The 27,564-nt window shown below is 35.3% G+C and overlaps 1 protein-coding gene across 6 annotated transcripts in view; it reads right to left on the bottom strand.

Moving 5' to 3' along the window:
* BTBD10 (BTB domain containing 10) overlaps positions 1–27,564 on the bottom strand; it is a 75,364-nt gene that overhangs the window by 13,241 nt on the left and 34,559 nt on the right. For all 6 annotated transcript variants that reach the window (XM_061440749.1, XM_061440752.1, XM_061440751.1 and 3 more), the window contains 4 exons: positions 11,766–11,962; positions 9,443–9,728; positions 7,030–7,132; positions 5,435–5,555 (listed from right to left, as the gene is read on the bottom strand). In XM_061440749.1, the coding sequence (XP_061296733.1) occupies positions 5,435–5,555; positions 7,030–7,132; positions 9,443–9,728; positions 11,766–11,962 (707 nt within the window). The remainder of the gene's footprint in view (positions 1–5,434; positions 5,556–7,029; positions 7,133–9,442; positions 9,729–11,765; positions 11,963–27,564) is intronic.

The raw sequence follows: 27,564 nt of genomic DNA, 5'->3' as shown, positions 1-27,564 counted from the left end.
ATGGACTGCAGCACACCAGGCCTCCCTGTCCTTCACCATCTCCCTGAGCTTGCTCAAATTCATGTCTACTGAGCCGGTGATGCCATCCAACCATCTCATCCTCTGTTGCCCCCTACTCTCCCTACCCTCAATCTTCCCCAGCATTAGTGTATTTTCCAATGAGTTGGTTCTTCCCATCAGGTGGGCAAAGTATTGGAACTTCAGCTTCAGCATCAATCCTTCCAATGAATATTCACGGTTGATTTCCTTTAGGACTGATTGATCTCCTTGCAGCTCCAGGGACTCTCAAGAGTCTTCTCCAACAACACAGTTCAAAAGCAACATTTTTCAGCACTCAGCCTTCTTTACGGCCCAGCTCTCACATCTGTACGTGACTACTGGAAAAACCATAGCTTTGACTATATGGACCTTTGTTGGCAAAGTAATGTCTCTGCTTTTTAATATGGTATCTAGGTTTGTCATGGTTTTTCTTCCAAAGAGCAAGATACAGTACAAAAGAATATGAAATGCAGCACTTGGGTGCAGTCTCAAAAATAACAGAATGATCTCAGTTCGTTTCCAAGGCAAACCATTCAATATCACAGTAATCCAAGTCTATGCCCCAGCCACTAATGCCAAAGAAGCTGAAGTTGAACAGTTCTATGAAGACCTTCTAGAACTAACACCAAAACAAGATGTCCTTTTCATCTTAGAGGACTGGAATGCAAAAGTAGGAAGTCAAGACATATCTGGAGTAACAGGCAAGTTTGGCCTTTGACAGCAAAATGAAGCAGGGCAAAGGCTAATAAAGTTCTGCTAATTCTTACAAAAAAATAACTTCAAACAATCACTGAAAAGCTCAAAAATTTGCAAATGATGTATTTTTGAATGCCTACAACAGACACAGGTTAGATTGGAGTATGTTTAAGCCTGAGGATTACTCTATAAAGAGGGAAAGACTAATGATACTAGAGAAGACAATAAGTGGAAAAGTGTCTTATAAATGTATGAGGCTATAAAAGAGTTTATTCATTCAACAAATGTTTATTGAGTCCTCACTAGGTGCCTGACACTAGACACGGAGTGAAAAGGTACAGTCCCCAGCCTCAAATTCAACTGATTTAATGCTATAAACTGAAAAAAAGGGCAAGACAGAGAAAGACAAAGAGAAAACATACAAGTGTCTGTTGTTTCAGTGTCTCTATTTCTGTGACTCCAAAAGTAGTCTCCGCCTCTTAATATCCTTTCTTAAACTAAATTAAATGTAACTTCAGTTTTTGATCTTCATTTGTAATCCCACTGTCTCCCATGAGGGTGGTGCCTTTCTTCCTAGGCCTTCTGAACTTATCCTTTTGCAAACTTTAAATTTCATTTTCCACACTACTTTCAAAAAGCTAAGATCATGGCATCCAGTCCCATCACTTTATGGCAAATAGGTGGGGAAAAAGTAGAAACAGTGACAGGTGTTCTTGGGGACCAAAAATCACTGTGGATGGTGACTGCAGCCATGAAATTAAAAGATGCTTGCTCCTTGGAAGGAAAGCTATTACAAACCTAGACAGTGTATTAAAAAGCAGAGACATCATCGTGCCAACAAATGTCCGATTAGTCAAAGCTAAGGTTTTCCAGTAGCTGTGTTTGGATGTGACAATTGATCATAAAGAAGGCTAAGCACCAAGAATCCATGCTTTGGAATTGTGGTGCTGGAGAAGACTCTTGAGAGTCCCTTGGACAGCAAGGAGATCAAACTAGTCAATCCTAAAGGAAATCAACCCTGAATATTCACTGGAAGGACTTATGCTGAAGCTCCAATACTTTGGCCACCTGATGTGATTAGACAACTCATTAGAAAATTCCCTGAGGCTAAGAAGGACTGAGGGCAGTAGGAAAAGGGGGTGAGAGAGAATGAGATAGTTGGATGGCATCATCAACGAAATAGCTAAGAATTTGAGCAAAATCCAGCAGATAGCGGAGGACAGGGAAGCCTGGCATGTTGCAGTCCACGGGGTCACAAAGAGTAGGACACAACTTAGAGACTGAACAAATACCAGTTTCACCTGGGACATTGTATTTTCATTTCTCTTAGCCCCAGGCCTTCATTCCTGAGTTTATCCCTGGTTCTCAAAACCTCTTCTGGATTACAGTGCTTGCCTGGGAAGATAATGAGGACAATGAAGAAATTAAAGCCTGCTGCTGCTGCTAAGTCACTTCAGTCATGTCCGACTCTGTGCGACCCCATAGACGGCAGCCCACCAGGCTCCCCGTCCCTGGGATTCTCCAGGCAAGAACACTGGAGTGGGTTGCCATTTCCTTCTCCAATGCCATGAAAGTGAAAAGTCAAAGAGAAGTCGCTCAGTCGTGTCTGACTCTTAGCGACCCCATGGACTGCAGCCCACCAGGCTCCTCTGTCCATGGGATTATCCTGGCAAGAGTACTGGAGTGGGGTGCCATTGCCTTCTCCAAAACATAGCATTCCTTCTGCCTGAAACACACTTCCTCTTCCCTCTCCTCCAGAAAGCTTCCTCAAGCCCCAACACCTAAGTTAGATACAGCTCATACATGCTCATCTAGTACCCCATTCTTCCTCTAACACAATATAATTTACTCATCTGCTTTTTCCACTACATTGCAAGCATCACAAGAGAAGGGATCTTGTCTTTTGTTGTTGCCTTTTACATACCTAGTATTTGGTATAAAATGAGCATTCAATAAAAATGTAGAAAATGAGCAATAACTATGTAAACCATTGAACAAGTTGTTACTAAAGGATATCTTCTAATATAGTTATTCACAATATATTTTCATGTGGAAATATAAACAGAATGTATAACATGATCCTTTATTATTTTTATTTTACTTTACCTTATCCCCTAATTTTGCTTTTTTTTTTTTTTAAAGCAAACACTTATTTAACATTATGGGTCAAGCATGAATGCACACTTAGTCGCTAAGTCATGTCCAACTCTGCAATCCCATGGACTGTAGCCCACCAGGCTCCTCTGTCCCTAGGATTTACCAGGCAAGAGTACTAGAGTAGGTTGCCATTTCCTCCTCCAGGAGATCTTCCTGACCCAGGGATTAAATCCGCATCTCCTCCTTCTCCTGCAATGGCAGGCAAATTTTTTTTTTACCACTGAACCACCTGGAAAGCTCTTATGTGTCAAGCACTATCCATTTAATCTTCACAACAACCCTGTGAGGTAAGTAATATTAGTCTCCCATTTTAAAGAAAAGGCAACTAAGAAATAAGGTTTTAAGTAACTTGCCTAAGAAATCCAGGATGGTGTATTCAATATATTCAATACACTGAGTACTTTTATAATTTTAAGAGATAAACAGACATTTTAGTGTAAAGTACCATTACAATATTCAGTAAAAGCACATATTTGCAGGATAAAAATCATTTTTGGACTCAAGTCTACACCTACAGTACACTTTCATATTTTACAAGACCATTTCTATCTCTTCAGATGCTATATAGTTTTCTTTTAATAAAGTCTATGAGAATTGCTAATTTTGTAACAAATAAATGATATTTAATTGTGATGACAAGGTAAACAATGTTCAAAGGATTACAGAACTAAAATCCATTTATCTTTAAGGAATTCTAGTGTACTCTTGCCTGGAAAATCCCATGGACGGAGGAGCCTGGTAGGCTGCAGTCCGCGGGGTCGCTACGAGTCGGATAAGACTGAGCGACTTCGCTTTCACTTTTCACTTTCATGCACTGGAGAAGGAAATGGCAACCCACTCCAGTGTTCTTGCCTGGAGAATCCCAGGGACAGGGGAGCCTGGTGGGCTGCCGTCTCTGGGGTCGCACAGAGTCGGACACGACTGAAGCGCCTTAGCAGCAGTAGCAGCAGCAGTGTCTTTTTAATCTGACAGTCACCAAAATTCAACATTTAGTCATATGCAATTAAATTAAAATATTTCCATGAATTAAAAACACAAAACCTTTACAGAAGGTTTTATGAAATCAAGAATTTATAAGTTAGAATAATGCTCGTGATTTCAACAAAAAACATTTTTTAAGATGTGAAAAGACAGCAAATTTATTCAACTTTACAGCTGTATGCTTCAGCTCTCCAACTATTTGGTTTTAAACTTTTAAATATCATTTATATAGAAATGGACTCAGAGGTGGACCACCTAATCTTCTTTGTCTCACCTACTGATATTTTTAGGGAGACTTTAAAAGAATATTTGGCCAAACAAATAAAGACAAAAAAAACTGGTACTTGACAGACCTAATAAGGACCACTCATTTCCAAGAAGTTAGACCATAATTAAGCATGAAGGATAGCTATATTTAAATATGTAATAGATGCCCTACAAGTTTCCCATTCCCAATTTCTCACACACCAATGTTTCAGAAAGTATGGCCCCACTTTGCTAAGCTAGTGTTACATTTAGGTAATGAAGTTAACATAACCATATACTTGGGACTAACATATATCTATAACCACAGGTAGCAAAGTTTTACAATGGCTTCCCACATTATACAGCATAAATGTAAGAATATTAATTTTAAGACCTTCACAATCTGGCCCCCATATTTATTCTCATCTCCTTCTGGTCCCAATATAGTCTCTTATATAGGTTATTTCCAAAGTATACCACTCATGTCTGTAATCCCCTAACCTTCCTACTCTACTCTTGCTAAATCATTCCTGTTCACCCTTTACAACCTGTCTCCTCGAACTCTTCTCTAATCCTACTAGCCCACAATGACATCTCCTTCTTCTGGGCTTTTCCAACCACTTAATAACCAAGTCAACATTTGATAATTTTCATATACATTTTGAATTTTCTGTGTATAATCACCTCTTTTCTTAGGCATAATATAACAGTAAAGGGGATGGGCATGGGGGTAGCATGACAGGAAAATATCAATCAAAGAGTTAGGATTTCCGAAGTTCTAGACTTGCTCTGAGACTATATTTGAAGTTCCTGAATAAAGCCATTTAATTCTTTGTATAAATGAGGGCTGGTATTTGGTATTCAGTCTAAGATCTTTAATGACAAACACTCTTTTTGAGAATGATTTATATCTTCCATAGTTGCTTAGGATGTTATATTACATGGCAAATACAAAAAGAAATGATAAATTCTTGGTTGATGTGACCTGAGGAGTGAAGCCAAATACCATACTTGGACAAAGTCAGGGCTACCAAGCTGAGAGATACATACTGGCAAAAAATGACAGAGGAAGAACAAATAGAAGCATAAATATGGGAGACTCTACAAACAAAAAAATTAAGTTGAAAGAAAGTTTTGGAAAATTGCACCAAACAATGATCTCTGTGGACTTTCATAAATAATCTTCACAGTATTTGTGTTTTAGAATTCAATTAAACAAATACTTGAAGTCTAGGTAAATAGCACTATTTCAGGTATTTCATTCCAATACATTGTTAACTCTACAAACCACTCACATATAAAACATCGTACTTACTGAGATCTCGACATTTAATAGTACTATATTCGAAAGAGATACAAAGATAGTCACAAGCTTCTCTCAATTCAGGAATAGATATGCCATCAGGACAACGGATTATTCCTGTTTTATAATAATCCTAAAAAAAAATAAAGAATGCATAAATGAATGCACAAGGTAGACAAAATGTATTTTTAAGATTGGGCTGATACAATTTTTTAAAATTGTGATACTCTTGAGATTTCGGAATTGTGGAATTTTAAAGTTAGGTAGGACCTCAGTTTACCTAACCACTTTTTCACTTTACTGACAGGAAAAATTTATGTCCAAATGGATTTCCTGACTCATCCAGTTATGAAATTATTTAACAAGAGAGATAAAGTTAGAACCCATGTCGCCTCATTATTTATGCATCTCTTCTCTCTACTGTACCATGCTAATTCACATGTATTCCCCCCTTACAAGTTATTTGTCTACATACCTACCATATATTTCTTAAAGAAATTTTAAGGAAGTTAAATGATGTACTTTACATTACCTTAAATATTACCTAGAGAATTGAGTAAAACTTAAGGTTTTTAGTAAAGAACTTCAAAATCATTTCTAAGTATTCAAATATATGGAAACAGAACACACAATTATTCTTCTTCCAAATACTTTTCTTTGGTGTTTCCCACATAAGTAGAAATAATAATAGCTATTATTTCCAAAATCTACTTGAAACGCTGTTAGGGGCTGGCCCAGAGCTATAGATAAGTTACTTCATAGCTGAGTTGTGGAGTTAACTGGTCAATACCATTAGGGGACAAATGAAAGTATGGGCAACTGAAAAAGCACTTCCCCAAAAATTAAGATCTGCCTCAACCTTCTTGATGTTCAGAGCCACAGTTAACACCATTTCTGAAGTTGCTACATGAATCAAGCAAGACATCTTCTGGTACTTTTCCAAGTACTTGTTAGTACTGATCACGATCAACTACTTTTCCTGTCTTGTACCTCAGGATCCTCCCTCTCCTCTTCCCACAAAACTATTTAAGGAAACCATATTTTCAAACTGTGGAATAAACTGTCATGCTATAAATCAAACTTTTATCACTGATTAAAATTACAAGTAGTGACTGTAGTGCTAATTCAAATATTTCTCAAAAGGTTAAAAAAAATTAAGTTTTAATACAAAAATGATAGGAAATACATTTTAGAGATGACTTTCAAATGTTCCTAAGTGTCCACCACTAGTTATATGCAACAAAATATTAGAATTCCAGTAGCCACATTTACTATGACAGCAAAAAATTATCAACTTCTTGTACTTAATAGAATTAGGGAAAGTGGAGTAGTCTGACTATAGAAATGTTACCACTAAACCCTTGAAAGAGCTGCCTATGCAGACCTAAGAGATGAATTATCCCCTATCTTATTTTTGCAAAGGTTATAAAATTCCTTTATTTTTATCATGCTATATTTACATGCCAAAAGAAAATGAATTAAACGATATTAAAAAATACACTGGATACTTCCATAGCGATATCCAAATGCAATTCTGCTTTCAGTCCACGTACCTACTGAGAAAGGGTCAACTGACTCAATCAATACACACAAGCAACAGCACTTACCAGAATTGCTCGAAATACTGTAGAGCCAATTCCTTCTGCCACCTCATACTCTCCCTTCTCATTAGGACGTGTAAAGTTATGTTCTCTGCCAGATCCAAACATCCTATGGTAGCAAGTAATTGAGAAATAAATCAATAGGCTATCCATGTTTTCATGTACAAAAGTAAAAAGAAATTATAATTTTAGCATTAAATTAGCCCACGAATATTTATCAGACATTTATTCTGGCAAATGTGATAAATGAAGGATTATAAAAAAATTTTTTTGTGGGAGGAGACAGTAGTAAAGATTCCCCATAAGAAAATAAAATCAATTAATAAGATTCAAAAGCTAAAAAAACTTTCCAGTCCCTTTTCTTCAGGGGTGGAAAAAAAAAAACAAACAAATCAATCTAGGAGAGATTCTTACACTAGTTTTGTCCAGAGAAAGACAAAAATGAAAGAGAGAGAAGAGGGAGAGAGGGAGGAAGGGGAAACTGCTATCTTCAATGCAAAGTTAGTCTATTAAGTAGCATGTATGGTAATCTAAACTAGAAAAAAGTAAAATAAGTATAGGCAGATTAGGTTGTTTTACTTTTCACAAAACTATAAACGTAACAAATCCTGCACAAAACTTTTACACTGGCATCCTAGAACTGAAAAATAAGCAATCAAATACTGGGGTAGAGAGGAATGAAGAAAAGAATGAAAATTCTAAATAAGTAACAAGCTCATAATATTAATTTTTACAAAAAGAAGATGCAGATGAATTTCTATTTTTTCAAGTCATGTTGTTGGCCCTTTAACAGTAAATATTTAGAAAAGAGGCAATCTGCTAAATATGTCCTTCAAAACAAAAAGTTGAATGCCTAACTTCCAAGCAAATATTTAAAGTGTGATTAAAAGAATCTGAACCTCTAAATTCAATGACAACATCATTCCTAAAGTCAATATAGCTGAACTAAGTTGCCTATTCAACAATTTCCCAATTTAAATAGTTCCCTCTTTTCTTGTAACACAGAACCTATAAAGAACAAAGCTTTCTTATTTCAAAGTTTCCAAAAGAATGCCAACTGCTTTTTACAGTTCCCATGAATATTAATTTTCATCCCCAAAAACATGCTTTCGTCAACTGACATGAAAAGAAGCCTTCACTGATTTGGAAAAAAAGAAGTGAGTCTTTCAGGAATCAAATGTCATGCAATTTTCTCAAATACTTGAACTTTTTACAAAAAAGGAAAGTTACTTTTCAGATCAATATGGATCACAAACACAAAAAAATCTTCTGGATTTATTTTTAAAAGAAAATGTAGCCTATCAGTTGAAAAATTTCAAATACCTACTTCTGCCTTTCAACTGTTTAAGTTTAGGTAAAAATATAAAATATGATCAGTGTTGAGTTATCCTCCTAAAAATCTCCCATGAACGATCTTTCCTTCAAGTTTTAGTTTGTTGTAATGTCTTAGAAATAAATAAACATGCTTTGATTTTTAAAAAAGAGTCCTTCCTATGCTTCTAATAATGCCTATAGAGTACATTTTCCTTACAGATGTAAAGTCTAGAGCTAATGTTAAAAGGAAATATTTGTCTACCCAAAATGTAAACAGTGTTACATGCTGGCATTTTGTTCTGGATTCTGAGACACTTACAAATCATACACACACACATACACAGGTACCCCGAACAGTTACTCATATGCAACCAAGCAAAAAATTCAAGTTTTCCTTTTTAACCTCATGCAAACTTCCATTTCATTTATGTGTTTCCTTCATTTTATATTAGAATGAATAGAAAAAAGGCACTAATTTTATAATTAATAGGTGTTTGATCCTACTTTTGAACACTTTGAAAAATCAATTCTATACTGAAGTTCCCATAACTGCAGCCCATATTGTCTCTACCAATTCTAGAATGTGGTTCCTTAACTACAAATTTTATACTAATTTATTACTCCAGACCAGTACAGATTAAGAGACAATTATTTCTCCTTCATTCTACTGACTAATTGTTAACATTATTTCTTTAAAGTAAATACATCAAATTGATAACTCATGCTGACTTTCCAGCTAACCAAATGCTGATACCTGCTGTATCTGAAGATTTAATTTGGAAGCCGCAAGTGAAGGAAACATTATCACTGTTAAATTCATCTTGTCAAATACAATCTATGTTTTCAGATCTTTAAGTATCCTGTCTTCATTTAAATACTGCATTTGCTATTTCTAGGTACAGCAAACATTATTCAAAATCAAATCAAGCTCAAGATCTGGCTCTACAATTTCAGCTGGATTAATTTAAACAAGTTATTTAAATTTCATAGCTCAACAGCAATACTGTATTCCACTAGAGAATTACTATAAAACTTTAAATTAAAAAAAAAAGGCGATGGAAAAGTGCTTATTATTAATAATACAAAGAATCACAATAATACAAACCTGCCCAACATTGTATTTGGCTGTGCAGTAAAAATGGATGGGTCTACAACAAATCTAGTGTTATCCACTATAAGTGTCACTCGTTCTGATGTTCTTACATTCCGAGCTCCTTCTTTTGCATTTTCATACACAAATACCATTTCCCCAGACGTCTTACAGCTACTATCTGAACTTGATTGACTACTGTTTCTGCTGCTGTTCCCAGCACTGCTACTGGATCCATCTGGAGACGCTTTCTGGGGACGAGGACTGCTTGGACGAGAGGAACTGTGATCTTTTTCACGTTCTGAAATAAAGAGGTTAAACAAATTTATGCAAATTTTCTTTTAAAAAATACAAGAGATACATATCTTTTGAAAATAGTGATTTAGAAAAGTAGTTTTATATCATAGCAATTCTGCTTTTTTTATTTCAAATAACATTTTCACAAAACATCGTTCATTTATTTTCTAGAAATAAAACCTAAAACATTACATTGTTTTCTAAAACAATTAATTTTGTAGACTTTTTAAAAAAGATGTTTACCTAACCAATGTTGACCCAGACTAAGATTAAAATTAAACTGAATTATATTACTGCTCTACTTAAAAATATACAGAAACAAAAGGAGTACAATATTCTAAGTCAAATAAGCAAGCATTGAAAAGTCAGTAAAAGATTAATAACAATTTTAACTGTCCTAAATACTGAAAGTATTAATACTATTCTGAAAACACAAAGTACAAACTTTGGACTCTTAACTACATTAATAAGGAAACCCCCAAACCAGCAATGTATCTCACAAAAGGAAGGTACCAAAGGAAGAAAATATTTTTACCACAGACACTAAGAAGTATTTATGTTTTCAAATGACTTTTAATGTTTTACCAAATTAGTTTAATAGCTGATGATATACTGCTTTCTTCTCACTCTCATTTTTGAAAAAAGCACTGCTAAAAATTTTATAGGATCATATTATTATTATCTACAATTTTAATATAAAGAAACACTGTTAAAATTCAGAAAATTTTCTTCAGCTGTTCCAACAGTTTACAAAAGAGAAATTAAAACTAAGATTTTGCGATGTTTCCTTTAGAGATTAGATTACTAAACTTTAAAGGTGACCTAAAAATGTACCTCCATCTCATCAGTTTCATCAGCTTTTGCCAAATTCCTTCATGACTCAGGCTACTCAGAACACTCTGTGCAGCTTCACTGGTTATATAATTAGGCTTGCTGCATCTCCAGAGGTACCCCACACCTCCCTTGTAGTGCCTATTTCTACAACGTTGGTAGCTCCCTAAAAGTAAAATTTGCTAAAGCAATAAAATAACTTATTATATTTCCTGTTCTCTTCCCAGATACTAAAATTTGCATATAATAAACTGTCAGCTCTTATTTATACTTTTGTTGGTTTTTAGCTTATTAGTATTATTCTGATTTTAAAGACCTACTTAGATACTGACAACCTCTCCACATAATAAGACTTAATATACATGATTTTTATTTATATGAGGTAATCAGAAACTGCCTCAAATAGTAAGTCAAAATATTTAATTTGCCACTTCTGAGGGAAAAATAAAAATCAGCAAGCTCACATTGTTTATGTACATCTACTTGAGAGTGGTGCTTTATAGCCACACAATGTATTTACCTGGAGGAATAGCATTCATTTATAGTAAAGAGTAGGAAGGAATAAAGATCTGAGCTGTCAAGGGGGAAAAAAAACCTACTTCCACCCTCCTTTTCCTTCTCTGTTTTTTAATTAAATTTAAAATATTGTCAAAAATCAAGGTAAATAATTCCATGATGGTTACTCTTTCACCTCCTTTTTTAGTATGATTAACAAGGATTCTTATCAATAATTTACTACAGATTATTTTAAATAAACCACTGCTATATATCTCACAAGATAAAAATTACTTGAAAAAAATTTAAATCTACATATTACAGCTGTAAAGGCTGTTCAAATTATTTCTAAGACTGTCCCAAACTCTGAAAAAAAATTCACTTTAAAGTTTCATTTAATAAGTTTTTTTTTTAACAGTAAGAATCAAGCTAAGTTAAAACAGAAGCAACTGAAAAGAAGTAAGATGTTAATTTTACTGTAAAGTATTAGGCATAATTCACTGTTATTACTACTTTAAAAAGGTAAATGCTCTGGGAATTTCCTGGCAGTCCAGTGGTTAGGTCTCAGCGCTTTCAGTGCCAGGGCCCAGGTTTGATCCACGGTCAGGAAACTAAGATCCCACAAGTTGTGCAGCATAGCCAAATTAAAAAAAAGAGAAAAAAGGTAGATGCATGCTTTTGAAACCTGTTGGGAAGTTTAGTTGATTTTACATACCAATATGGTGCTGCCGTGTTGGAGAAGTAACATTTCTAATACAAGGAGTGAGCTGTGATTCTGTTCTTTCATGGGATGAGTCTCGTGATCTGTCACTTGACCTTCGTCTATCTCTTGATCTCTCATGTCCCCCACTAGCACCATGTAGACTCATTTTGGTGTGGTCGACAGCTCCTTTAGCAACACGTGAGGGAGTGCTGATAAATTAGAAAAGAAAATTAACCATAAAAGTAGAACATGAAATTGCAAACGCTTTCTAAAAAAACTCCCAATTAATACAAAACTACTAATATTCTGAAGTGCAACAGTCAAATGCTATTATACTTAACAATTCTGAAACCTAATTTATTTTAAACTTTCAGGTTTTATAAATTCTGGAACACTATGTCTTTAAAGATCACATACTCCAATTCAGTTTTTTTAAGGATGAGAAAAAAGCCCAGAAAGGTTAACTGACTGTTGAGTTAGCAGCATAGTAGAAGAGGTAGCAGTAGTAGTACTAGCAGTAGAGACCATCCAAATCTCTTAAATATAACTCAAGTGTTCTCCTGGTTTTTCTGATTTTAAGGGAAAAGGAAAGGGTGAGCATCAGCTTCTGGAACTCTTTTTTTTTTTTTTTTTTTTTTTTTAGCTTCTGGAACTCTTAAACACTGAGGTATGGGACAAAGTAATTGGTCTTGCTGCCAAATAGAATAAGAATACATGCTAGGGACTTCCCTGGTAGTCCAGTGGTTAAGACTCCCCCCAAGTCCAATGCATGGGGCATGGGACTAAGATTCTACATGCCATGAAACATTGTCCAAAAGTAATTAAAAAAAAAAAAAAAAAAGAATACATGCTAACTCCAATCAATTCATTTTGATTGAACTCTCTTGAAAAATTTTGAAAAGCATTTTTCAAAAAAGCTAATAGCACTGACTTTACACTTTATTTAAAGACATTTAAACATCTTACATAGAACAAATTTGCCCATGGGAAGTGAATAACTGAGGATGATTAAGATATTCTAGTTGACAGCATTCATTCACACAATTATTTATTAAGTTATACGTACTATGTACACAATGCTACTACATGCCAGGATGGAAGCAGCTTCCTTAGAATGCTTATGATTTAAGTGCAGCAGTTATACATGAATTATTCCAGTTAAACAATGTAAACAATTCAAATGTTATCCCAAATTTAAAATATGAAATAATTAAATGTATCTCAAATAAAATTAATAAATGAATGACAGATAATAAATGCTCTAAGATCTCACAAGAAGAAGATGTTACTGTAAATCGCTGGTGAACCTGGCACAAACAAATAGCTAAGATTTTAATAATCAAGTACACTGCAAGTAAGAAAACTGATAGGAACAAAAATGAAAGAGCCTAACCTAAGGCAGGTGAAAATTTACCATCTTATTAGCAAACAACATAGTTCATCATTTAAAAATATTAAAGTGCTTTTCAGAAACAGGAAAAAGATAGGAATCAAAGGAACTTCATGGCTTCAGAGTCATAAAGACTTAAAATCAAATTGTCTTTTAATACTTAATTGCTCAACATGTTGAATGCTAACTTAACATTTTGGAACCTTAGTTTCCTCATCTGTAAACTGCAGATTCTATTGACTTTCTAAATTTAATATGAGGATTAAATGAAGAATAATCAATAAACTGACCAATAATGTGCCTGGTACAACAGAATCACCCACTAAATGTTACTTTATTTAGTTTTAACAGGTGATGACATTAAAGTTCAAAATTACAAGATTTTGCTCAGAGTCGCATGGAATTTTAGTAGATATGCTCGTAACACTGTAAGCTAATCCTTCCAATTTATTCCAGTAGCCTCTTCCATGATGTTACCCTATTGTCCTTCACCAAAACCACATTATTTAAAAATTTAATCTTGATGAGTCAGTTTTAAATCCAACAATGCTCAGGGATCATCTCCTCTGATTTATTAGCTGTAACACCGTTATTTTAGTGGTTTCTTTCATTATGAAGATCGTTATCATCTCACTGCTGCTAAGTCACTTCAGTCGTGTCCGACTCTGTGCGACCCCATAGACGGCAGCCCACCAGGCTCCCCCGTCCCTGGGATTCTGCAGGCAAGAACACTGGAGTGGGTTGCCATTTCCTTCTCCAATGCATGAAAGTGAAAAGTGAAAGTGAAGTTGCTCAGTCATGTCCGACTCTTTGCGACCCCATGGACTACAGCCCACCAGGCTCCTCCATCCATGGGATTTTCCAGGCAAGAGTACTGGAGTGGGGTGCCATTGCCTTCTCCATATCATCTCACTATAACAGACTAAAAAGACAATAAATAAGGCTGACTCTGTATCTACCCTAAGAGTGACTTCTAAGGAAATAAAGGCAACTGACCAGTTTTTATCAGTCATCTGTCTCTCATAAATCTACAGAAAGAAAAAAAGAACAAAACAACCCTCTATTCCCACCTTCCTTCCAGTGAAAAAGATCAGAGTAGGATCACATCATTGGAACATAATTTTTTTCTTTAAATAGAACAAATCAAAAGATCATACTTTTAAGCTAAAAACCTTACAATAGGAACAATGGAATTTCTGACTCATCTCCTAAAGTAGGAAAAAGAAAGGAATCCACAATAATAGAATAAGCATTTATACTGGAAAAAACCCTCAAATTATTCTAGCTAAGTTTTAAATGTACTAATAAACACATTTTCTAAATATGAATCTAATTGATAACAGATAAGATACAAGCACAATTACAACTAAGGCAAATGAAGGATAAATGTTCAGTAAGGGCCGAACCAACTGATTTACTGAAAAAGGATTTCAACTAGACATCTTTATAGCTGAAAGATTAAATACCACTAAGTATTTTGCTTAAATACTGGCTTCATTTCTAAACTGTTTAGACATTAAACAAATGCAAAAGGTGTCATAATATATCCCTGTTCTTTTTTTTCATTCTCAAATGGAATGCACTCTGAATGAGACCTTCAAAATCAGATGTCATGGAAGACTAATTATGTCCTACTCTATTTAATTAAATAATTTTAGATCAGGAAAGCACTCTAAGGGCAAACATAATTAACAAGTGCAAATGAAAATGAGGACAAGCAAGTTCATAGAGGATAACTCTGTTTCATGTTGCATCTAAGAGTTTGGGACACATGAATTGAGAACAGGAAAGGAGATGAAAAGTGTATCAGCCCCAACACCTGCTTCTAGCCAAGACAGAGAAACAAGGACTAAATTTACCTTCCTGTCTGAAACTACCCAAAAGCAAAATATATGAAACAATGACAAGACACAGGACATTTGGAAAAGAGAGTAATCCCTGGAAGATGAAAAAACAAATCAGATAAGGCTAACCATGGGCTTCTTTGGTGGCTCAGTGGTAAAGAATCTGCCTGCCAATGCAGAAGACATGGGTTCAATCCCTGGGTTGGGAAGGTCCACTGGAGAAGGAAATGGCAACTCACTCCAGTATTCTAGCCCGGGAAATCCCACGGACAGAGGCGTCTGGAGGGCTACAGTCTATCGGGTGGCAAAGAGTCGGACACGACTTAGCGACTGAACAACAACAACAACAAAGGCCAACCACTGCCCCAAATGACTACCTTGAGAAGAGTTCTCGAGTAAAACCCAGAGAGGCAAAACCCAGGCAGAAGCTGATGGACTCTGAGTTAAGGATGAGGAGCTGAGAGGTTGGGGACAATAGGTGGCAGAGTCCTAAGGAAAGAGTATACCAGAGAGGGAAGAGCAGCACAGAGAAAACCTCAGCAATCTGCAGTCTAGCGCCAATCAACAAACACATGAGGAAACCTCATTAATGAAGCTGGAGAAACAACTGACTCAGAGAGCTAGAGAAAACACTGCCCAGGACTCGTGTAGAGCCAGGAAAAGGGCCTGTCTCTCTCTCCCCACAGTGAGGCTGAAGAACCTCATAAAAGGGCACTAGAGGGGGAATCTAAAGGGTCTTGGCTATGAAGTGGGAAATAATTAAACCTAAACTGAGTACTGTCCTAGTCACATCCAACGAATGCTAATAGCAAGATGTAAAAGAATCAAATCGTTTCCAAGTAAGTAAACTAAATCCTAAAACAAAGCTCAGGAAAATTTATACGAGTATAAAAATATACATCAGCCAAACAAGGTAAATTCACAATATACGGTTAAAAATTACCAGGCAAGCAAAAAGGCAGGAAAAAAACCTCAACTAAAACCAACCCCAAATATCTTAAAATAAGAAAACTTTAAAATTAGATACACATCTTAAAATTAGAAACAAAAACATTAAGAGTCATTATAACCATATTCCTTCAAAAAGTTATGTAGAAATATAGAATATTAAAAAGATACAAATCAGACTTCTAGAGACAAAAATGTTATCTGAGATGAAAAATACATTCATCTGGAATTAATGGAAGATTATACATTACAGAAGATTCATGAATTTGAAGACTGCAGTAGGAAATACCCAAATGAATACACTATTCATTATAGAAGGATAAATTAAGCATAAGTGAGCTATGGGTCAACTTTAAGAGCCCTAATATAGGTATAAATGGAGTCCATAAAGGAAGAAAGGTGAGGAAAAGAAAAACATTTGAAGAAATGTCTTGAATGTAATTAAAACCACAAACCCACAGATGCAACATGTACAACAAATCCCAAACACATTTTAATAAAAAATAAAACCCAAAATGATAACTGCTGGCAACCTAAGATTGTTATATCCTGTAAAAATATCTCTCAAAAATAAAAGGGAAATGCATTTTTAGACAAACACGCAGAAAAAGATGAATGAATTAATCATGAACAAATCTGCACTTTAAGAAAATTTAAAGAACAAATTTAAAGAAAAAAATAACACCAGGTGAAAATATGGAAGTGTTAATCGTTCCATCATGTCCAACTCTTTGCAACCCCATGGACGGCAGCCAATGGACGGACAGGCTTCTCTGCTCATGGGATTCTCCAGGCAAGAATACTGGAGTGGGTTGCTGTGCCCTCCTCCAGGGGATCTTCCCAACCCAGGGATTGAACCTCCAGGGGATCTTCCCAACCCAGGGATTGCTAGCAGATTCTTTACCATCTGAGCATACACAAAGGAATTAAGAATACTGGAAATAGCACAAAGTTTGGGAGAAGAGAAACAGAAGTACAATATTATAAGGCTCTCATATGACACGAGATTTATTTAATATAATGAAGGTAAATAGTGATAAACTAAAGATGCATATTAAAAGCTTTAAAGCAACCACTGAAGTACAGAAACAAAGAATTATAGTCAATAAGCCAATAAAGGAGATAAAATGAAATCATAAAAAAAGACACAATCCAAAAGACGGCAAAAGGTGAGGGGAGGATAGGGAAACAGGAACAAATGGGACAAACAGAAAATAAACAGCAAGATGACAGACTTAACCTTAACCACATCTATAATCACATTAAACGGTCTAAGCCATAAAAGGTAGAGATTATCACACTGGATATAAAAACCAGACCCAACAAACAGTATGCCCCATCTACAAGAAGCACACTTTAAATATAAAGGTACAAAGAGGTTCGATATAAAAGGATAAGGAAAGACAAATTATGCTAACACTAGTTAAAAGAAAACAAGAGTGGTATATTAATATCAAACCAAGTAGACCTCAATACAAAGAATATTACCAAGGCAGTTTATAAGAATAAAGGGGTAAATTCACTGGGGTCTCCTGCACTGCAGGCAGATTCCTTACCAGCTGAGCCACCAGGGAAGCCCCTAAGAGCACTTAACAATCCCCAAAGTTCTTCTGCCTTGTAACAGAGCTTCGAAACACATGAAGCAAAAAAGGACTAAAATTACAAGGAGAACTCCACAATTATTGTCATGGATTTCAACATCCCTCTTAGAATATTTAATAGAAAAAGCAGACAGAAAATCAGTAAAGAGGAGTAAGATTTGAACACCACTATCAACTGGCTTAACCTAACTGACATTTATTGAACATTTCATCCAACAAGAGCAGAAAATTCATTCTTTTGATATGCACATAGAACATTTATCAAGACAGAACATATTCTGGGCAATAAAACAAGTCTTAATATATTTCAAAAAAATTCATACAAAATGTGTTCTCTGATTACAAGTGAATTAAAATTTAGTAACAGAAAGATACCTGGAAAATTCCCAAATATTGGCAATTATATAACATCTTTATAAACAACCCATGGAGCAAAAAAGAAATCAGAAAGGAAAAGAGAAAATTTTGAAGGGAAAAAGCCCAGTGAATCAAAATTTGTGGAATGGCATGATATTATAGCAGTAGTTAGAAAGCAAATTATATCTTTAAATGCCTATAATAGAAAAGAAGAAAGGTCTAAGAAAAATTACCTCAGTTTCTACCTTAAGGAACTAGACAGGGATTTCCCTGGTGGTCCACTGGTTGAGAATTCACCTTGCAGTGCAGGGGACACAGGTTTGATCCCTGGTCAGGGAACTAAGATCCCACATGCTGCGGAGCAACTAGGCCCTCGAGCCACAATTAGAAAGGCAACCTGCTGCAACTACCGAGCCTACAAGCTGCAGCTAGACAAGCCATAGCTAAGACCCAGACCCAAGGCAGCTGAATAAATAGTTTTTTTAAAAAAGAAACTACACAAAGAACAAAATAAACCTAAAGAAAGTAGAAAAAATTATTAAAGAACAGAGTGGAAATCAAAATAATAGAAAAAGAATTGGGAAAAAAAATCAATGAAAACAAAGGCTAGTTCTTTGAAAAGGTCGATAAAATTGATAAAATATCTAGCCAAACTGGGCTTCCTTGGTGGCTCAGAGGGTAAAGAATCTGTCTGCAATACAGGAAACCTGGGTTCGATCCCTGAGGCAGGAAGATTCCCTGGAGTAGGGAATGGCTACCTACTCCAGTATTCTTGCCTGGAGAATTCCATGGACAGAGAAGCTGGTGGGCTACAGTTCATAGGGTTGCACTCCAGAAGAAACAGATGGAATGAACAATTCAATGTCTATTAGAGAATTTGAATTTGTAGTTAAGAACTTTCCTTCTAAGAAAACTCCAGGCTGAAATGGCTTCATTGATAATTCTACCAAGCATTTAAGATAGAAATAATAGCAATCTTACACAAAATCCCCTAGAAACTAAAGAAAAGATAGTATTTCTTAACTCATTTTATGAGGCCAGCATTACCCAGATACCAAAACCAGAGAAAGATATTACAGATAATATCTGTAAGATAAAACTACAAACCTACAACCTTCAGAACATAGATTCAAATATGTTCAACAAAATTTTAGTAATTTGAATACAATATACAAAACTGTCAATACATCATGATCTATAGATTTTTGTATCAAAAATGCAAGATTGGTTAAATATTCAAACATCAATCAATATAATTCACCATATTAACACATTAATGAAAAACTTGTATCTCAATATGCAAAGAAAATACATTTAACAAAATCCAAAATCCATTCCTGATTTAAAAAAACAAACGGTGGGAATGCAAACTAGTACAGCCACTATGGAGAACAGTGTGGAGATTCCTTAAAAAACTGGAAATAGAACTGCCTCATGATCCAGCAATCCCACTGCTGGGCATACACACTGAGGAAACCAGAAGGGAAAGAGACACGTGTACCCCAATGTTCATCGCAGCAGTGTTTATAATAGCCAGGACATGGAAGCAACCTAGATGCCCATCAGCAGATGAATGGATAAGAAAGCTGTGGTACATATACACAATGGAGTATTACTCAGCCATTAAAAAGAATACATTTGAATCAGTTCTAATGAGATGGATGAAACTGGAACCTATTATACAGAGTGAAGTAAGCCAGAAAGAAAAACACGAATACAGTATACTAATGCATATATATGGAATTTAGAAAGATGGTAACAATAACCCTGTGTACGAGACTGCAAAAGAGACACCGATGTATAGATCAGTCTTATGGACTCTGTGGGAGAGGGAGAGGGTGGGGAGATTTGGGAGAATAGCATTGAAACATGTATAATATCATGTATGAAATGAGTCGCCAGTCCAGGTTCGATGCACGGTACTGGATGCTTGGGGCTGGTGCACTGGGACGACCCAGAGGGAGGGTAGGGGAGGGAGGAGGGTTCAGGATGGGGAACGCGGGTATACCTGTGGCGGATTCATTTCGATATTTGGCAAAACTAATACAATATTGTAAAGTTTAAAAATAAAATAAAATTTAAAACCTGTTTTAAAAAACAAACAAACAACAACAAAAACCCTCAATAAAATAGGAATACAATGGAATTTCATCAGCTGGATAAAAGATATTCATGGAAAACCTACAACCAGCATTATACTTAGTGGTCAAAGACCAAATGCTCTCCACCTAAGACCAGGAACAAGACCAGGATGTCCACTTGTACCATTTCTCTTCACCCGCCTACTCAAGAGTCTAGCCAGAGCAATATGGCAAGAAAAAGATATAGAAGGCGTCCAGATTATAAAAAGAAGCAAAACTGTCCTAATCTACAGAGAAGATAATCATCTTTTATAGACTCTAGTACAAAAAAGTTACTAGAACTAAAGAGTGAGTTTACTATGGTCACAGAAGATCAATATTCAAAAGTAAACAATATTCCTATATACTAGCAACAACAATCAGAAATCTAAATTTTAAAAACAATATCATTTAAAAAAGCAAAACCTAAAATGACCTACATGTTTATGAACAGGTGACTGGATAAACAATTTGTGGTATACCATACAATGGAATACTACTTAACAACAATAAGTATGAACTACTGATGCAAGTTATAACATGGATCAAGTACAAAATTATTAAGCCCAGTGAAAGAAGAGAAATACCATTCCTTCCCCAAATATGATACATTTGTATCAAATTCTAGGCAATACAAACTAATGTCTTGTGTCAGAAAACAGATTGGTGGTTTGTCCAGGCATGGAGTGTGGGAGTTCGAAGAAGAAGGAGGAAAAAAAAGCTTACAAGGAAATTTGCATGTGAATGATTTGTTCACTACCCTGATTGTGATGAGGTTTCATAAGTGCATACATACATCAAAACTTACCAAACTATACACCAAAACTGGCCTCTTGTCCAAACACAGCCCAATTAAGACTACTCTTCCAGGAAACTGCTACTTAATCATTTCAATTACACACAAGTAAAAAAAAGTCATGCTTTTCTTCTCCTATTAAATTATAAATTATCTTTCACTAAACTACATAGATTCTTGCATCCCCCTCTTAAAATGGTTCATGTTCTCATGAAACCAGAAGTTTTTCTACCATCAGACTAAAAAACAACTACCATCTCCAACTGATCACCACTTGAAAATCTCACAGATCAAATTTATTATCCAATAATGTTAATACAGAACTCAAATAAGAATCCTTAACCATGAATCCTCTAAGATCACAATTTTTATTAACTAAGAAATAATGCTTCCAGCCGAGAGCCCATGCTCCACAATGAGTGACGGCAATGAGAAGACCATGCACAACTAGACACTAACCCCTCATCACAACTAGAGATGGCCTACGTGCAGCAACGAAGACCCAGTGCGTCCATAAGAATAAATAAAATTTTTTAAAAAAAGAATGATTCCAGCACCTCTAGATATGTAAACAAACCCATCTTAAATACAAACCCTAATATTTTTTTGCAAAAAAAAAGTTTCATTTTTAAAATTTACAACTTTATGAGCTTCTGACTTCATCTTATACCAACCTTCACTTAACATCAAAATCAATAGGCAGTAAGTCTCTCCAAAGTTTTTAAATCTTACTAAAATAGTCACCCTCGGAAGCAAGTATCTATTTATATCAAACTCTGGAATATTAATTTCATATGAATTTCCACATGTGACTTTGCCACCTAATTTGTTAAAAAATTCTCTCTATATATAAAACTCCAATGATAGGCAGGTTCCTAACAAAGAGAAATTTTAGGGTCTCTATCATTTTGTACAGTGAAATGGTGGATTCCTACAGGGGTTGGAGGTAATAAAACTAAAGTAATATATAGAGAGAAATTTTTAAATACAACAATATTGCAAAGTTTATAACAAAACCCAGGCCACTCTCAGAATGGATAATGTGTGGCACATACATACAATGGAATACTACTCAAAAATTAAAAAAAAAAAAAAGAACTCTGACACGTTCAACAAAGTGGTACATATCTCAAAGGCATTACGCTGAATGAAAAAACCCAAACCCCAGAGTTTACATACTATCTGATTTCATTTACATATTATTCTCAAAATAGCAAAATTACAGTGATGGAAAACAAATCAGAGGTTGCCAGAAGTTAGGGATGGGGAAAGGGTAAGACTCTAAAGGGGCAGCATGAAAGTTTCTTCATGGTGATACAAAAGTTCTGCATCCTGATTGTGGTGGTAGTTACACAAATCTGTATGTGATAAAAACATCACACAGAATATATACCAGAAAAAGAGTACATATAAAAACCGATGTCTGTAGTCAATTACAGAATTGTATCAATGTCATTTTCCTAGTTTGATACACTTAAGTGAGACGTTATCATAGAGGGAAGCTGGATGAAGAGTACCCAGGAACTCACAGTACAATTTTTTTAACTTCTTATAAAATAAAAATTTTTCACAGTAAGTTTAATAAACATAAACAAAAAGGCAAAACACAATGTAGAGACAGAAAAAAACCTATAATCAATAAACTCAGTGCTATTAACAAATGTATCCATAAAACAAGGACAGGAATTATTTAATTAAGAGAATAAAAAAGAGTTCTTAGCTATTTTTGAAAGTTAGAAGAAGGCCGAAAGAAAAAACTGGTAATAAAAGAAATAAAAAATGAAAGTGAAAGGATGAGAATAGAGGAAGGCACTCAATATTCAAATAATATACGTTCCACACAGAACAGACAAAAGAGGGGGGTTATCAAAGAAATAATACATGAAAAATTTCCAAAAATAAATATTATCAGCACTGCTGCTAGAAAATTATTGCAACAAATACACAAAACTAAAATATCTACAAAGTGAATGGTACTCACTTATGTATGAACCCCTTATGTAGTACACACATGGGATATACAACCTTACATGATATCACTGGAATTATCTTTAAATACTTCCAGCAACACCATATCCTGGTGCATCTTATTAATGTTTGCTGAATTTAGCTGAAATTTCAGGATATATAACATCTAAGCATTTCCCATGTCAACTGTTTTTTCCTTGTCAAATACTTCCATGTGTATGTATTTGTGTCTGTAGAGATACAGATACAAAGCTTTACAGTTTATGAGATGTTTTAAACATCTTTTAAAAATGCACCATTTTTCTTAAAAACAAGATAAGCATCTTTGTAAATTTCATATTAGATGTTCCCATCCATTTTTTAATTAGTTTGTCCATATTAAAGAAGCAATATTATTTTGAGGGAAAAAAAGGTGTTTCTATTACTATGTTCTATATTATGTTTTAGATTTATTAACTAAACCATTTAAATGATCTTATATTAATACATTTTAAGCAATCAATTTGCATATGATTTTTACAAGCATTTTTAATGTTAGGTGAAGAGTTTGCAAAGCCAAATTCAACCCATTATCTCATTTTATAAATAAAGTTTTATTAGAACACAACCATGTGCATTAATTTACATATTGCTTATGGCTGCTCTCATTCCATAATGGCAAAACTGAGTGATTTTGACAGTCTCTGTAGCCTACATGGCCAAAAACATTCACTATCCAGCCTTTTGCAGAAAACTCTTTGCTGATCCTCACATTAAGTGTCAGCAACTGTGATGACATAAGAAATGCAATTAAACTTTTAAACCTATTTTCAACAAGTTTAATGCAAATTTCTCTCCCTTCTTTTCCCTTTTTCCGTTTGCCTTTTCTATAAGCTTTTTGTTCTTCTTAATTTATGGTCAGTTTCCCAAGAAACAAAAACTAATCACTGAAAAGGCAGTTCTCAACTGAAGAAGGCGTTATGCTCTAAAAGGCCATCTGTTAGCATGTTGTTTGATGCATACTGTCCATAAATATTTTAAACCATACTTAAGTCCCAGATTCTCCCCTCCTCCCCTGCCGCCAAAAGACAAGAAATACAGCTCAAGAATAGTTTTAATACTAGTCTTTCTCTTCTTAAAATCTCACTGTCAGACACGTCAGCAACTCTAGTGAGACAGAAGCAGCAGCAATAGCAAGGGAGCCTTATATACTGTTGTATGACCACTCTAAGAGTATGTTTTCTTTGAAGTGAAATGAAGACCTAGATCCTAAGAATTCTGACAGAAAAGGAACTCCTTTTTTTTCCGTATGAAAAGATATTTATTGATATTTCAAGCCAATTTTATAGCTTGAAAAGTTCCAGATACTCATTTCCCCCACCCCCCAGCTTTTTCTAGATTCTATAGATCCCTCTGTCCAGAATGTATTAACTGATTTTTTTTAAAGCACTGTCACTGGAAAAGGAACTCTCACTGGTCAAACATTTAACACTTTACTATCAAGGTGACTGTCAGCTTTCCTAACTGACAAAAATTATTTTCATGCAGACAGTGACAGAGGTTTCTTTTGACTTTAAAATAAAGGTTTCTTTTGACAGAGGTTTCTCAGATTTTGAACTTTTTTTAATAAAGGAAGATGTTGCTAGGAAAGAACCTCTCCAAAATGATGAGTCTCTGAAAAGAAGTTATCTAATTGTTATATTGCTAATTTTTTTACTTCTAAAAAATAATCATGGTTTTAATTCATCAATAAAGCATTAGGTACTTGCAACATACAATAATTATACCCCATAATAACTAAAATTATTCTTACTCTCTCCTCTAGCAATGCTTTTAAGTTTTATCATGCAGTCATTCTACCAAATATTCACTGAAAATCTGTTATATGCTACTTATTATTCTAGCCATGGTGGATATAAATCAAAGTCTCTGCCCTTAAAATTTAAACATTTAAGTGTACAAAAACACAGAGCATATATAATAAATATATTAAATATCATATGCTGGTAAATGCTATGAGGAAAAATAAAGCAGAGTTAACAGGACAGAGTCGTCATTTTCAGGTGAGAGGTTCTAGTTCACACAGTGGCCAAAGCAGGACTCTCAGAGGAGAAGATGTCTGAGCAAAGATGAAGTAAAACATAAAACTATGAGACTGAGGGAAGGGTAGATGAAAAAGATCCTGTGCCAAAAGCACTCCTTGGCTTTTTAAAGGCATTCAAGAAGGCTAGGACAGTTGGAGCACAGATAGCAAGAAGGACAGTGTTAAAAGATGAGCTCAGAGATAAGACTAGGACCAGATTATGAAAGACCTTCAAAGAATGTTCAAAGCTTTTTTGTTTTTGATCTGAGTGAAATAGGTACCAATAATATTTGAATTACATGATCTAACTTTTGTTAGATGAAGCAGACAGTGAAAGAAAGAAGGTAACAGTAGGGTCAGTGGCCATTCTGGAGGCTACCACAAACAATCTAGGCGACAGCCAAAGTGACTTGGACCAGGGCTGAGCAGTGTACATGGCAAACACTGGACTAGACTATGTATTCTAAAGAACAAGACTTTGGAATTTGATAGATTAAAAGTAAGAGGTGAGACAGAGGAATCAAGGATAACTCTGATTTTGGCCTGAAAAACTGAAACATTTCAGATTTTGAGTTATCATTCTCCCACATTAGAATAACAGTGGGAGGATTAGGTGTGAAAAGTATAAATGCTTTTTACACACATTAACACTGAAATGTTTATTAGACATCCAAGTGGATGTCTAATACATCCAAATATGGAGTTAGATACACAAGTCTAAAGTACAGGGAAAAGTCCAGGTTAGAGATAAAAATTGGGGAATTAAAAACCATTATATACTTTGTATTCTCAAGCCCTACCATAGAAAATTATAAAATATTTCTGAAAAATTGATAATCACTATGATCACAGATCACACACAGATCATGATCACAGACTTGTCACGCAAACAGGCTTGCATAACTCTATGAAGCTATAAGCCATGCCATGCAGGGCCACCCAAGAGGGACAGGTCATACTGAAGGGTTCTGACAAAATACGGTCCACTGGAGGAGGGAATGGCAAACCACTTCAGTATTCTTGCTGTGAGAACCCCATGAACAGTATGAAAAAGCAAAAGACATGACACCAGAAGATGAATCCCCCAGGTTGGAAGGTATCCAATATGCTACTGGGGAAGAGCAGAGGGCAATTACTAACAGCTCCAGAAAGATTGAAGAGGCTGGGCCAAAGTGGAAACAACACTCAGCTGTGGATATGTCTGCTGGTGAAAGTCTGGCCTTGGAGTAAAAATGAAGTAGGGCAAAGGCTAACAAGAGTTTTGTCAAGAGAACATGCTGGTCATAGCAAACATTCTTTTCCAACAACACAAGAGATGACTCTACACATAGACATCACCAGATGATCAATACTGAAATCAGATTGATTATATTCTTTGCAGCTGAAGATGGAGAAGCCCAATACAGTCAACAAAAACAAGACCTGGAGCTGACTGGTTCAGATCATGAGCTCCTTTTTGAAAAATTCAGGCTTAAATTGGAAAAAGTAGCAAAAACCACTAGGCTATTGAGGTATGACCTAAATCAAATCCCTATGATTATACAGTGGAGGTGAAGAAACAATAGATTCAAGGGATTAGATCTGGTAGACAGAGTGCCTGAAAAACTATGGAAGGAGGTTCCCAATATTGTACAGGAGGCAGTGACCAAAACCATCCCAAAGATAAAGAAATGCAACAAGGCAAAGTGGTTGTTTGAGGCGCCTTTACAAATAGATGAGAAAAGAAGAGAAGCAAAACGTAAAGGAGAAAGGAAAAGATATACTCAACTGAATGCAGAATTCTAGAGAATAGCAAGGAGAGATAAGAAGGCCTTCTTAAATGAACAATGCAAAGAAACAGAAGAAAACAATAGAAAGGAAAAGACTAGAGATCTCTTCAAGAAAACTGGAGATATCAAGGGGACATTTCATGCAAGAATGGGCACGGTAAAGGACAGAAACAGCAAGGACCAAGCAGAAGAGATAAAGAAGAGATGGCAAGAATACACAGAAGAACTGTACAAAAAAAGGTCTTAATGACCCACACAACCATGATGGTGTGGTCACTCACCTAGAGCCAGACATCCTGGAGTGTGAAGTCAAAGCTAGTTGAGGTGATGGAATTCCAACTAAGCTATTTAAAATCCTAAAAGATGATGCTGTTAAAGTGCTGCATTCAATATGCCAGCAAATTTGGAAAACTCAGCAGTGGCCACAGAAATGGAAATGGTCAGTTTTCATTCCAATCCCAAAGAAGGGTTATGCCCAAAAATGTTCAAACTATTATACAACTGTGCTCATTTCACATGCAAGTAAGGATATGCTCAAAATCCTTCAAGGCAGGCTTCAGTAGTATGTTAACCAAGAACTTCTAGATGTACAAGCTGAATTCAGAAAATGCACAGGTACCAGAGATCAAATTACCAACATTCGTTAGACTGTAGAGAAAGCAAGGGAATTCCAGAAAAAAAAAAGTCTGCTTTATTGACTATGCTAAAGCCTTTGACTGTTGTGGATCACAACAAACTGGAAAATTCTTCAAGAGATGGGAATACCAGACCACCTTACCCATCTCCTGAGAAGCCTGTATGCAAGTCAAGAAGCAACAGTTAAAACTGGATATGGAACTGAACTGGTTCAAAATTGGGAAAGGAGTACAACAAGGCTGTGTATTGTCACCCAATTTATTTAACTTCTATGCAGAGTACATCATTTGAAATGCCGGGCTAGATGAACCACAAGCTGG

Source organism: Bos javanicus, chromosome 15 (assembly GCF_032452875.1).
Source record: "Bos javanicus breed banteng chromosome 15, ARS-OSU_banteng_1.0, whole genome shotgun sequence".
NCBI classification, from domain to species: Eukaryota; Metazoa; Chordata; class Mammalia; order Artiodactyla; family Bovidae; genus Bos; species Bos javanicus.
The sequence above is the reverse complement of the archived record's forward strand: the minus strand, read 5'-3'. Positions and strand labels throughout refer to the sequence as shown.